Source organism: Anomaloglossus baeobatrachus, chromosome 2, assembly GCF_048569485.1.
Source record: "Anomaloglossus baeobatrachus isolate aAnoBae1 chromosome 2, aAnoBae1.hap1, whole genome shotgun sequence".
NCBI lineage: Eukaryota > Metazoa > Chordata > Amphibia > Anura > Aromobatidae > Anomaloglossus > Anomaloglossus baeobatrachus.
In genome coordinates, this window is record NC_134354.1 from 718340784 (window position 1) to 718355142 (window position 14359).

Sequence of the window (14359 nt, forward strand, 5' to 3'; positions counted from 1 at the left end):
TGGGCAGGAAAGTGGGCTATGAAAATAGGTTTAATGCAGATTTATGAATTGCAACTTTTTAAAAAAGTTACAAATCTTTCAATTATGGATGGGGTGTAAAATTGGAGAAAAAGCTCTAAAAAAAATAAAAAAGAAACACTTTTATATATTTGATGCATAAAAAATAATCATCACAGCATCCAGCAAAAATGACTTTAAGTGAACACTGGTGTATACCAAGCGTATAACTCGGACAAGTGCTATCCGATGTTTTATCAGATAGACTCACTAATTATACTAAGGGGCTGTGCCAACCAGCGCTTTTTTTCTTATGCTGATTTGGGATGAGCAGTAAATTGCTGCATGCTGCCAATTATCGGACAGCACGCATCCAATCAAGTCAATGGATGCATGCAAAACATCGGACTGCACTTGGATGTGACTCGAGTGTACTCCGATCGATATACTCCAACACAGACAGTGAAGAAGATGGAGAAATTTAGTTCTCCATTTTCTCCTCACCTGAGAGCTGATTCTTGCCTGTGAGAGAAATGGATCACAGTAAAATGACACATGGCTCAAATTATAATCAGTGTCATTGACATAATCGGGCCAATTCTCTCAAAAGAGAGAATAAACGGTAGTGAACTCTAATGATTGCCTTCATTACTAATCTAGGTATGATGCTAATAAGCAACCTGCAAGCAGTTACAGCTATGCTGGAGACTCGGTAAGTATAGAAAGCTTGCTTTATTTTTTCTTTTTTTTTGGAGTTTACCCAGTTGCCGGACCCCGATCATTAGCCGGATGTCCCTGAGAAATCCAGGCCCAGGTCTGGCACCCGGATACTTTGTAAACTGTGCGGACCCGGACTTTTACAGTCCAGGTCCGCCCATCAATTGTCGGTATATTTTAGTGTTACACAAACATCAAAAAAATCCCAAAACACCCTCTTTCACCAATTTCTTAACCCCAAAAATACTCAGATTCGATGTAATCCACACGAGGTCCCATGACGATTCTAGCTCGATTCCATGACTTCATAATTATGGTGCTAAGAATGGCATTTTTGTCACCAGAATAATGCCATTGTGTGAAAAGAAATGTAATATTTTTCCATCTTTATTAATTTTTTTAGTCTGTGGTAAAATCCACCTAAAAGTGCAGTAAATATTAACCCACAGTAACTCAAAATGAAAATGGGCCTGTTTTGTACCCTGAATGTATACAGTGATGCAGAATATTTCTTTTCTGTCATTTTCACAGTTTAAATTTGAAAGAAAAAATACTTGGGATGTACCATTGCATACAGAATTACAGGGATATCCCATTACAGCAGCACATGGAGTTCATATAGGACATTAATAGTGCTATCAAAAAGGTGTAAATTTTATAGGTCTCCCCTGTCATCACTTACATACCTCTGACAGTCATAAAAGTTATGTAAGATGTTATTAAGTATTGTAAGTCTTTAAAAAAAACTTACTCAGATGTTTAAGTAAAATAATGTACACCACCTACATTGCTACACATCATTCACTGTGTATTTTATTAAATACAATACCTTCTCTTTAAAGGGTTTGGACAATATAGCACAGGTTTTTCTGATGTACATTTTGAAACAATTTTAACGATGGCCCATCAGTTATGAGAAAAACATAAAAAGTGACAGCAGGTGAAATTATATGATATTTCAGAAATATATATCCTCAGCCTTTAAAGCAGTTAAATTCCCTCTCATTTTACCAAAGTGAGCACAAAATCTGGTGAGATTCTCTTTTCTGGATGGTACAAACTGAGACGAAGGGGCAAATGAATCCATACAGCAAATGAAGGGGAACAATTAATTCTGTATAACATCTGAATGGCATTATAGCATTATAGATGTATGTTTAGGGTAGTTATCCTGCTGGAAGGTAAACTTATGCACCAGTCCCAAGTCTTTTGCAGCCTATAACAGGTTTTCCTACAGGATTGCCCTTTATTTACCTCCATCCAGCTTCCCATCAACCCTGTCCCTGCAAAGGAACAACCTTCCCAAGCATGATGCGGTCTCCACCATGTTTGGCGATGTGGATGGTGTTTTCAGGGTGATGTGCAGTGCTAGTTTTCTGCCACACATAGCATTTTACATTTAGCCCCAAAAGATATATTTTGGTCTCCTCAGACCAGAGCACCTTTTTCCACATGATAGCTGTGTCCTCTACATGACATGTGGAAGAAGGTGCTCTGGTCAGATGAGACCAAACAAATGTAGCCAATATACAAACATCTAATATATAAAGCTGAATGTGTGTGTGTATGTATGTATGTATGTATGTATGTATGTCCGGGATTGGCATCTGCACCGTCGCAGCTACAGCCACAAAATGTTGCACACTCACACGTCTGGACCCCGAGAGTGTCATAGGCTATGTTGTGAGGCGAAATTGTAACCCCACACGTTCCAATTTACCAATCAATTTTACCCCTATCTACATAATGGGGAAAAAGTGAAACGAAAAGTGTATCCGCACCGTCGCATTTACAATCACAAAATTTTGCACAGACACCTCATGTGACCCAGGGAACGTCGTAGACTATGTTTTGACAGGAAAATGTAACCCCGCGCTTTACAGTTACTCTCCAAAAAACATGCCTCCATTAAAGTAAATAGAGCCTGGAACTACAGGTTATTAGTAGGAGCTGTGATTGGTTGCTATAGGAACAAAAGACATTCATAGTATAAGAAGCTTATATGTGAGGTAATAAGATGTCGGTGGGGAGACAGATAGAGAGAGACAGACAGAGAGACAGAGAGACAGACAGAAAGGGAAAGAGACAGAGAGATAGAAACAGACAGGGAAAGAGAGACAGAGACAAACGGTGAAAGAGACAGACAGAGACAGACCTGGAAAGAAACAGATGGGGAAAGAGACAGACAGACATGCAGACAGGGACAGAGACAGGCAGACAGGGAAGGAGGAGACAGCCAGAGAGACAGACAAAGATAGATGGGGAAAGACACAGACCTTGATATAGACAGACAGGGAAAGAGACAGAGAAATAGAGACAAACAAAGAAAGAGACAGACAGAGACAGGCAGACAGGGAAAGAGACAGACAGGGAAACAGACAGAAATGGGAAAGACACAGACCTGGAAAGAGACAGATGGGGAAAGAAAGAGATAGAGACATACAAAGAAAGAGACAGACAGAGACAGGGAGATGGGGAAAGAGATAGACAGACGGGGAAAATGGCAGATGGGGAAAGAGGCAGATGGGGAAAGAGGCAGACGGGGAAAGAGGCAGACGGGGAAAGAGGCAGACGGGGATAGAGCTAGACCTGGAAAGAGACAGACCTGGAAAGAGACACCTGAAAAGAGACAGACGGGGAAAGAGACAGACCTGGAAAGAGACAGAATGAGCACATTACTTGGCCAACTTAGTTAAATCTGTGTGAAATATCTGTGGTGTTGAAATATATGTTGTGAAATGCTTCTATTAGCTTAGTTTTTGCCTTTTAATAATTACATTTCTATTTGTTTTGTGGTTTTTGTGTGCACAATACATTTTTGTTAATACATTCTATTTTGTTAACAGCAGTTATTAACCCGGGCGAAGCCGGGTAGTACAGCTAGTATACATATATGATGTTTCAGCACACTGCAATTAACCCCTTTACCTCCCAGCCTGTTTACACCTTCATGACCAGGCCAATTTTTTCAATTCTGACCAGTGTGCCTTTATGAGTTTATAACTCTAGAACACTTCAATGGATCCCAGTGATTCCAAGATTGTTTGGGTTTTTTTCATGACATATTGGACTTAACGTTAGTAGTAATAAAATATTTTTTTGCTCTTATTTGTGAAAAACTTGGAAATTAGGTGAAAATTTTGAACATTTAGCAATTTTCAAACTTTGAATTTTTATTCCCTTAAACCAGAGAGTTATGTCACACAAAATAGTTAATTAATAACATTTCCCACATTTTTAGGAAGTTAGAAGGGTTCAAGGTTCATCAGCAATTTCTCATTTTTCCAACAAAATGTACAAAACCATTTTTTTTAGGGACCACATTACATTTGAAGTGACTCTGAGGAACCTATATAACAGAAAATACACAGAAGTGACAGCATTCTAAAATTTGCACCCCTCAAATTACTGAAAACCCCATTCAAGAAGTTTATTAACCCTTCAGGTGCTTTACAGGAACTAAATCAATGTGGAAGGAAAAAAAATACATTTAACTTTTTCCAACAAACATGTTACTTTAGCCTCAAATATTTCATTTTCACAAGAGCAACAGGATAAAATGGACCCCAAAATTTGTTGAGCAATTTCTCTTGAACATGCTAATACCCTATATGTGGTAGGAAAACAATGTTTGGGTGCACAGCATGGTTCGGAAGGCAAAGATTGATATTTTGGAGCGGGGACCTATTATGAATTTTATAATGTGGTGGCATATGTGAGTTGTGTAGAATACATCAGATTGGCATGTGTAAATTTAGTCCATGGACATGTGGTACACTTTGAAACATTCTTTCATACACAGTCCAGGTTTGTTGAGAAAGTTGTCACATTGCCAAATGGTGTCTTTCTTTATCCCTCTCCTGTAGCACACTGGGTAATTTCTTTGCAACCTTCCTTTCTTTGCTAATTGATAGAGTTGAGCGATGTTTGAGGTTCGAGGTTCGCCAATTTCATGTTCGAGTGATTTTGGGGGGTGCTCGAGATCGAACTCGAGCTTTTTGCTAAAAGCTTGACAGTTCGACTTACGTTCGAGAACGGTACGATCACCAAAAAGCCTAGCTAGTTACTAGCTGGCTTTTCACTGTAATAGTGTGTGTCACTGTGATTCACGCTATTATCAAATTTCAGCGTATAGTGTGCGGGGGGATGCGATTTAGATCTGTGCTGCTGCTGAGTGCTGAAAGAATGCCGATCGCCAATTTGTTTTTTTTTCCTAACCGCGCGTGCAGTGGGGCGAGCCAGGATGTCAGCCAATCACAGACAAACACACAGCTAAGTGGATTTTTGCCAGAAAAGCAAGGGCATGTGTCATAGGCTGTGCATGTCATATGTCCTTGCCTTATAAGACACGGCCATTTTCCCCATCGCCGGCATTATATCTCTGCTGCGTGTGGGTGACAGTCACCGCTCCCGCTGCTGCTGCTGTGTGCGCTATAGACATAGTGCAATCTACACCGCGCTGTAGGGATTAGGGACTGCTGGTTATTTCAGCCCTTTTCAGGACTGATTTCCAGGCGTTCATAGCCATAGCTGCTAGGCAGGTCCATGCAAACGCTGTGTACAGCTTTAGATAACAGCGTCTGACTACCTCAGCTCAGGAAATTCCTTGCTGCATTTTTTCATTAGCAGGGATAGAAAGTGAGGCTTCCTTTCCTGTCCTGGTACCCACAGAACCCGGGCACTCTACCCACCTGCCCAGTTTTGCCACGCTATTTTATTTGCCCAAAGAGCTGACACTTTTTGTGCCATCCTAAAAGTGTCTGGAATACTAAGTTAGTGTTCCTTTCCTGTCCTGGTACCCACAGAACCCGGGCACTCTACCCACCTGCCCAGTTTTGCCACGCTATTTTATTTGCCCAAAGAGCTGACACTCTTTGTTCCATCCTAAAAGTGTCGGGAATACTAACTTAGTGTTCCTTTCTTGTCCTGGTACCCACAGAACCCGGGCACTCTACCCACCTGCCCAGTTTTGCCACGCTATTTTATTTGAAAACTGTGCTGCCACTGTTAGGGGCATACAAAAATTGTCTGTGATAGTCAGTGTTGGTTCTTCAGCTGTCAATAAAGCTAGACCACCTCTGCATTGTACACAGCTGTCCATTTTTGGTACGCAATTCTAATTGCAAACTGTGCTGCCACTGTTAGGGCCATACTAAAATTGTCTGGGATAGTCAGTGTTGTTTCTTCAGCTGTCAATAAAGCTAGACCACCTCTGCAATCTACACCACCTCTCAATTTTTGCTACAACATTTTAAGTGGTAAATCTTGTCGCTAACAAAATGAGTGGCAAAAGGACAGATGCTGGTGGAAAGGGGAACAGGCGTGTTGGAAAAGGAAAAAAGGTTTGTGTCCATGGGGAAGGTGGGAAAGCTACATTAACATCTGCTGAAGATAGGCAATCTTCCAGCAAAAGTAAGATCTCTATTACTTTCCGTGGACAATCCGATGTGCTCCCTTTTTTACGGACCCAAACAACTGTAACAAAGGTAGATGATGCACAAAAAAAGAACATGCTTGAATGGATCTCAAGTGCTCCAACAAGTGCCCTCTCCTCCACCTCAACTTTAACATCCAAAAAACAACAGTCCTCTGAGTTGTCATCCGAATCACACTTGCTTTCTCCCAGCTCTCAAGTCTCCACCCGCCCTACAGAGTATGGTGTAACAGAGATGGCTGAGTCTGCAGAGCTGTTAAGTCACACTATAGCCTGGGAATCAGGGGTCTGCTCCCAAGCTACAGTGAGTACAGACCAGGAAATGGTCTGCAGTGATGCCCAGAAGCTTTGTGAGTCAGATTCAGGCCGTGATGACCAAGTTTCTGAGCATAATGTAGACCCTCATTCCCAAAATGTAACACCTGTTGGTGGAGACAATCAGGAACATACTGATGACGATGAGACGCAGATACCAGATTGGGATGACAACTTAACTATTCAGTCAGGGCAGGAAGATGTTAGTTATGAGGGTGAGAGGAGTGTAAACACAACGGTTGATGATGAAGTCCTAGATTCCACTTACTGTCAACTCACAGTCAGGCACTCAAGGAGGTCACCAGAGGCGGTGGAGGAGGATGCAACTGACGATGAAGTTACCTTGCGCCTTCCTTGACAGAGTCGGAGTACTGGAAGTACAACTGCATCCTCAGCCACAACTCTGCCTCTGAGCACAAGTCGGGGTGGGTCTACAGGTCGCATGGCCTCTAAGCCTTGCCTAGCCTCATCCTTTTTTGACCTTGCAAAGGAGCTCCCAAATCATGTGATCTGTAAAATTTGTCTGCAATCTATAAGTAGAGGCCAAAACCTCACCAGTTTGACAACTTCTTCCATGAATCGTCACATGAATAACAAGCATAAGTCCCAGTGGGAAGCTCACCGTGCTGCAATGCGGCCTAGCGCAGCGGGCAAAACACCGTCTGCCCCTTCAAGTTCCTTCGTGCACTCTTCATCTTCAATGACTGTGGAGACAGCTGTCACACCTGTTTTTCCACGCAGACCTTCCACCACTTTAACAGCAACAGGCAGTTTGCTTGGCAGGTCGTCAGTTGGTTTGGAAGGGAAAACAAGTGCTGGTGTAGAGCTCTCTCAGACATCGAGAGCACCAACTTTGGATGAAGGCAACATCATGTCTCCGCCTGCACTTTCCTCACAGACCTGCAGTATTCCAGGGACACCCTACTCACCACCATCTCCACACAGCAGCCAGATCTCTGTCCCTCAGATGTGGACAAATAAAAGGCCATTTCCTCCGATCCAGGACAAAGCTAAGAAGTTGACTTAATCCCTCTGTAAGCTCTTGGCTACCGAAATGCTGCCTTTCCGCCTGGTGGACGCAGAGGATTTTCGAGACCTTATCTCCGTCGCAGTGCCCCAGTACCAGATGCCCAGTCGCCACTACTTCTCCAAGAAAGGTGTGCCTGCGCTACACCAGCATGTCGCACACAACATCACCGCTTCCTTGAAAAACTCTGTGTGTGACCGTGTGCATTTCCCCACCGATACTTGGACCAGTAAGCATGGACAGGGGCGTTACATGTCGCTGACTGGGCACTGGGTAACTATGGTGATAGATGGAGAAAGGTCTGCTGAACAAGTCTTGCCGTCCCCAAGACTTGTGCGTCAATCCTTTGTATGTCGAAGTTCCTCCACTGCTTCTGCCTCCTCAACCTTGTCTGGGTCCTGCACCTACGCACCAAGCCTGCCTGGTCGGGCCACCCGCATTGTAACTGCGCACAAGGAATCCCGCACACCTCCTTACTATGCTGGCAGCAGAGCTCAACGGCATCAGGCGGTCTTTACCTTGAAATGTCTTGGAAATAAGAGTCACACAGCGGAGGAGTTGTGGTCAGCTCTTGAGAGCGAGTTTCGTAAATGGTTGTCTCCACTCAACCTGCAGCCAGGGAAGGCCGTGTGTGACAATGCTGCAAACCTGGGTGCGGCCCTTCGCAGGGGCAAGGTGACACATGTGCCTTGTATGGCTCACGTGTTCAACCATGTTGTCCAGCAATTTTTAACCCACTATCCCAGCCTAGATGGGCTTCTGCACAGGGAACTATCACTCTCTGCTCACTTCCGCCGTTCAACCGCCACAGCTGACCAACTTGTATCGCTCCAGAAGTCTTTCGGCCTGCCGGTTCATCGCCTGAAATGTGATGTGGTGAAACGCTGGAATTTGACTCTCCACATGTTACAGTGACTGTGACAGCACCGCCGAGCCCTGGTGCAATACGTTATGACGTATAGCCTGGGCCAATGAGATGCAGAGGTGGGGAAGATCACGCTGATGGAGTTGTCTCAGATCAAGGACCTATGCACCCTTCTGCACAGGTTCGACATGGCGACGAATATGTTTAGCGCTGACAATGCTATTATCAGCATGACAATTCCAGTCATTTACATGCTGGAGCACACGCTAAACACTATTTGGAGTCAGGGGGTGGGACAAGAGGAAGGGGAGGAAGTACAGGAGGATTCATATGTGCAAGGGATACCAACATCTACAAGGTCCAGACTTTCATCATCACCAAGGCAGCAGGCATGGGACGGTGGGGAACAGGGATTAACAAGGGCGCATGGTAGCAGCCAAAATGTTGAGGAAGGTGCAGGAGACCAGGAAGAAATGGAGGACGAACTCTTGATGGACATGGAAGACTTAGCAGATGAGGGAGACCTTGGTCAAATTTCAGTTGAACGAGGCTGGGGGGAGATGTCAGAGGAAGAAAGCACGGTTATCACCTCTCCGCCACAAACACAGCGAGGACTTTTTCCGCATGGATGCGCAAGACACATGAGCGCCTTCTTGCTGTACTACCTACAACATGACCCTCAGATTGTCAAAATTAGACGTAATGATGACTACTGGGTTGCCACACTATTAGATCCCCGGTACAAGTCAAAATTTGGCGAAATAATTCCATCCATAGAAAGGGACACACGTATGCAGGCGTATCAGCAGAAGCTGTTACTCAATCTTAACTCGGCTTTTCCACCAAACACCAGTGGTGCACGGAGTGAATCTCCCAGTTGTAACTTGGAAAGCATAGAACTGTCTCGTCATTATTATTATTTTATTATTATTTATTATTATAGCGCCATTTATTCCATGGCGCTTTACAAGTGAGAGAGGGTATACATACAACAATCATTAACAGTACAAGACAGACTGGTATAGGAGGAGAGAGGACCCTGCCCGCGAGGGCTCACAGTCTACAGGGAATGGGTGATGGTACAATAGGTCATTATCAGTCAAACCGTACTAGCAACACCCGTATCTGGTGCTGGTAACAGCAATTTTATGGAATCGTTTCATAATTTTTTTAGACCATCTAATGCAAGGCCACAAGAGACAAGAAGTCTGACACATAGTCAACGGCTGGAGAGGATGATACAGGAGTATCTCCAAATGAACATCGATGCCATGACTTTGCAACTGGAGACTTGCTCATTTTGGGCTTCCAATCTTGAAAAATGGCCTGAGCTCGCCACTTACACCTTGGAGATCTTGTCATGTCCCGCAGCCAGCTTTGTCTCTGAACATGTCTTCAGTGCTGCTGGGTGTGTGCTGACAGATAAGCGCATGCTTATCTGTGCATGCATGCGCATGCTGTGACAATGTGTTCATCAAGATGAACAAGTCATGGATCCGCAAGGACTTTACTACCCCTGTGTCATCCTGGGGAGAGTAAAGGCTGGCGTATTTTGGAATGTGCTTGATGAAAATGTACCTGTGAAGTTTACAACTGGGGCACAAGTGATGCCACTGAAGTGGTGTCTGTGGGGCGGAATTTTTGGAAAAAAGGGAAACTCCACTTGGAGTCCCCTTGCTGTGTTTTTAAAAATGATCCAAGATGAACAAGTCATGGTTCAGCAAGGACTTTGCTACCTACCCCGGTGTCATCCTGAGGACAGTTAAGGCTGTCGTATTTTTGAATGTGCTTGATGCAAATCAACATGTCCAGTTTGCAACTGGGGCACAAGTGATGCCACTGAAGGGGTGTGTGTGGCCCAATTTTTGGAAAAAAGGGAGACTCTGCTTGGAATCCCCTTGCGGTGTTTTACATGATTTTAGAAGGGCATGCCATGCCTATATCTGTGTCTCCTCCTCTTTTTCCAGCTGTTTTGTTTTCGCATGAGTATATGTCCTTGTCACTTTCCCATGTGTTTGTGTTGTCTTGGGAGTTGTTTGTCACCTTTTGGAAACCTTTGAAGGTGCTTTCTATGTGTTTTTATGTGTTTGTGATTGCTTCCCATTGTTTTCTATGGGGTTCGAGAGGTTCGTGGAACGGCTCGCCGAACCGAACTCGAACACGGCCTCTGTTCGACGAACCGAACTGAACTCTAGCCTCTAGAGGCTCGCTCATCTCTACTAATTGAGGATTCTCACCTGGGAAATGTTGGCCTGTTACAACACAAGCACTTTCGTTCCAGAGTTACTGAGGCCTGCCCAGGATTGGACTAGCCCACAGGAAAACAGGAGAATCGTCCGAAGGGTCCTTTTTTAGTAGTATGTCACTAACCCCCCACATATGATCAGCAGTTGTCACAATACACTTGTTTCACTGTGTACAGACAAAGGAGGCATTGCATCATTCATTTTACAAACTACCCTGTAGATTATTATATAGAAGCATAGGTAAATTTGTGAATGTAATTTTTGAATGAAGTTGATCGGTTCGCCCCAGAGTCAATGTTTTTGAGGGGCACCTGTGGCCCCAGTCTGATGCTGGGCCCGCCCCTTCTGACTTCCAAACATCAGGGCCTTGATCACTACCTCCTGAAACTGAAGAAAGGCACCAGTCGGGCCTGCATATTGGGAAAGCATAAAAGCATTGTACAGTGCCATCTGTATGATGTGCACAGCCAGCTTCTTCTACCTTACCTTAGTTTTGCATATGGCGCTATAGGGCTGTAGTTGATCAGAGAGATCTACTGCCCCCCATGTTTTTGCTGTATCACAGGCAGGGCCAGTGTCAGCACCCAGTACACGTGGGCTAATGTTATTGACAGCTCACAGCTGCCACTAAGCCCTCGATTAGTAATGTGAGGCATCTATGAGATACCCCATTACTAATCTGTAAGTGAAAAGAAATAATCACAAACACCAAAAAAATCCTGTATTTGAAATAGAATACAAAAAATCCCACCCTCTTTCTCCCCTTTATTAATCCCAAACACCTAGTTCCGACGTAATCCACATGAGGTCCCATGACAAAATATGTTTACTAAGAAATCTGGTGGCATGTTAAATATTTTTCTCCCACTGTACCTATTACCCTTCATTCTTCTGTGGGATATACATTCACTGGCTGAAAAGACAACTTTGCATGGATTTGTACTACTACTTACATGGTAATGAATATTGATTCGTATACATCTCTATTATTTCTAACTCTACATGCAAATGTGTGTATTATATCTTGTACTATTGGGCCTACCACTGTTGCTCACCCACCAATTTTAACTGTTTTCTGTATTGCTGAGATTATTGGTACATGTTGTGTTTATGATTCATAAATATGTTTGATTCATAAATTATGAACTATATCTACTGTAATAAAGCTTATCTTTTAAAAATTGGTATTATTAAAGAATCGCTACCTTAAAGGTTTTTATCTTAATATAGTGCAATCATCATATTATATAGTACTGTGCAAATTGCTCATTTTGCCTTTCTAACCAATTAATTTTTCTGTTTTCCATTAGGTATATGATGTCATGTGATTAAAAACAGATTAGCTGAATCCTTATAAGCTCTATGTACAGGAAGGCACTTTTCCCTGCATTAGTCATCATTAGATCTTCAAATCTAGGTCACTGAAAATCATGTAATTCTAGTGAAGACTCCTGCCTGAAAAGTGACTTCCTGTTTCTACATAAAGCTGGTCTATTTATAGTTATAAGATATCAAAAACCTAATGGAAAACAGAAGAATTAACTGGATAGAAGGGCAAAATGGTTAATTGTTCTATATGATATGATTCGACTTTGATGGGAGTGCTTCTTTAATTCCGTCCTGGCACATAGCCTCCTTTTTGGTTTTTAAGGGACAATTCTGTCAAATGACTTGCCATACATTATGCCCTCTTTTTGATCAAGTGTCGTCACCATAATAAATCTATATAGGAGAGTTTTGCAATAAAATTATCCTTTGTGTATTGATAATTATGAATTTAACACACCATTGACTTCCAATAGACAAACTAATGACTGGAGATGGAAAAGGAGGCAAGCCAATTAGAAAGACACCATGTGCACAACGTATATGAGAAGATAGCACCATACTTCAATGACAAACGTTACAAACCCTGGCCAAAAGTCCAAGAGTTCCTCCTAGCTCAAGAACCAGGAAGTCTCATTGCTGACATAGGTAAGTGTATTATGGAAAACCTAGAGATTTATAATGAATGTCTGGTTTGGAACCTAATATCCTAATAAGGATATGACCTAAAGGGAATCTGTTACCCTTTTGAGCTTTTTGAGTTATTAATATTGGCATACAGGTTGTATACAGCTGAAATTAGTCATACCTGTATGCCTCCTGGATAACAGCTTCATCAGTAAAAATCATCTTTTATAGCTTCCATATTCCGGGCTATGAGGCTTATGCTGCCTGGAAGATAAAACTTCCTCTGGTCTTCATTATACAACATTTCTTCTCTCCTTTTCTTCAGTGTCCCTTTGATGTCAGGTGTACTACCCGAAATCCCGCGTTTGTGCATTCTGCCTGCTGTCTCTGCAGCGTTCCACCCTTCTGTGGCACTGTCTTCAATTTTGATGGGCGCAGAAGCTAGTCACTGTAACTTTCAGTCCCAGTATCCATGCATTCATTAAAGCTGGCTAGCAGGAATTTACTAAACTGCGGCTTAGGAAACCATATTGTTTGTCTGCTGGCAGGGAGGAAGAAATTGAGGAATTCACTTTTTTACGGGGTAACACTGACTTATGTTCTCTCATGCGTCAGCATCGGATGTGATATGTTAACGACACTTGGGTCAAGCTCTCTTGAGTCCGTGAGCCAAGTGTCATTCTACTGTGCTCTAATTCTCTCGCATGTGAGGATCAGAGCACAGGTGAGAAGATGGAGAGATTAATTTCTTCATCTTCTCCATCGTATGTTTATGCAAATATCGGACTGCACTTGGATGACATTTGACCGGAATGAAGCAACAGTGACAACAGCGGTGTATATAGAAATCTTTCAGACCTTCGTCAATCAGCTAGACGATGAGGAACTTACAATGGGCTACTTCCAACAGCATCGTGCAATGTATCACACATCGGTTGACAGCATGACAGAGATTGAAGCCTTCTTTGATGAGAGAATGCAGCAATGTATCACTTAATTACTGGCTGCAGCCGTTCTGACACAATCTGAATTTTTATCTTTAGTCATGTAATTGAGCCCAGGGAGCTGTCCCCACCCACACCAGGCTCTCTATAGAGACTGTACATTGACAGTGAGGTGTCAATCAGAGGTAGGGGGCATGCCGGAGTTTTTCAGTCTTTACAATGTCCTCAGTAAAATGGTGTCGGAGATCGCGGTGCGTACATGCAGTGATTCTGGTGCCATTCTATTGAAGTGTTGGAGAAAAACTTGAATATAATCCTGTACACGCACTGGCCATAGTGTTAGTTGCAGAGGGGAGAAATTTAAACAGAGGGGAAGCAGGCAGACAAGAGGAATCATTACCGAAGACCTGACTCACAAAGTCCCTCCCTGATGCACATGCAATGCACTCATTTGTAGACCTTTGATAACATTTTTCTCTGCAATCCAAGATCCAATATATAAACTGAAGGTATGATTTGATTCACCATCCTAGTGCTAGTATGGCACTGCCATTACTTTATATGTAAAAATCCAGCTGGTTGGTTCCCTTTAAAGCAAACTTGTCACTCACTATAAAAGTAATTTTTTACCTGATGTAAATGATGCTGTTTTCCCTATATCTGGGGCTTTATATCTTGTTCCTGTGCCTCCATTCTTGTTTCCTTTATATTAATTTAATCTAATATTTTTAGCCAACTAGACATGGGGGCTCCTGAAGAAGAGTTGATGACCATGCTCACTTGGATAATAAAGCTAGATTTATACACAGGGCAGAACAGTGGAATTTACACCATGGGGAAAAATTACATATTTATATCTTG

General features: G+C 42.9%; 1 protein-coding gene across 1 annotated transcript in view; it reads left to right on the top strand.

The window, feature by feature from the left end:
* The window catches only part of LOC142290635 (putative tRNA methyltransferase 9B), a 52456-nt gene that overhangs the window by 4406 nt on the left and 33691 nt on the right, over positions 1–14359 (top strand). Inside the window, exon 2 of the mRNA XM_075334607.1 lies at positions 12404–12575. Coding sequence (XP_075190722.1) covers positions 12422–12575 — 154 coding nt within the window. The 5' untranslated portion in view covers positions 12404–12421. The remainder of the gene's footprint in view (positions 1–12403; positions 12576–14359) is intronic.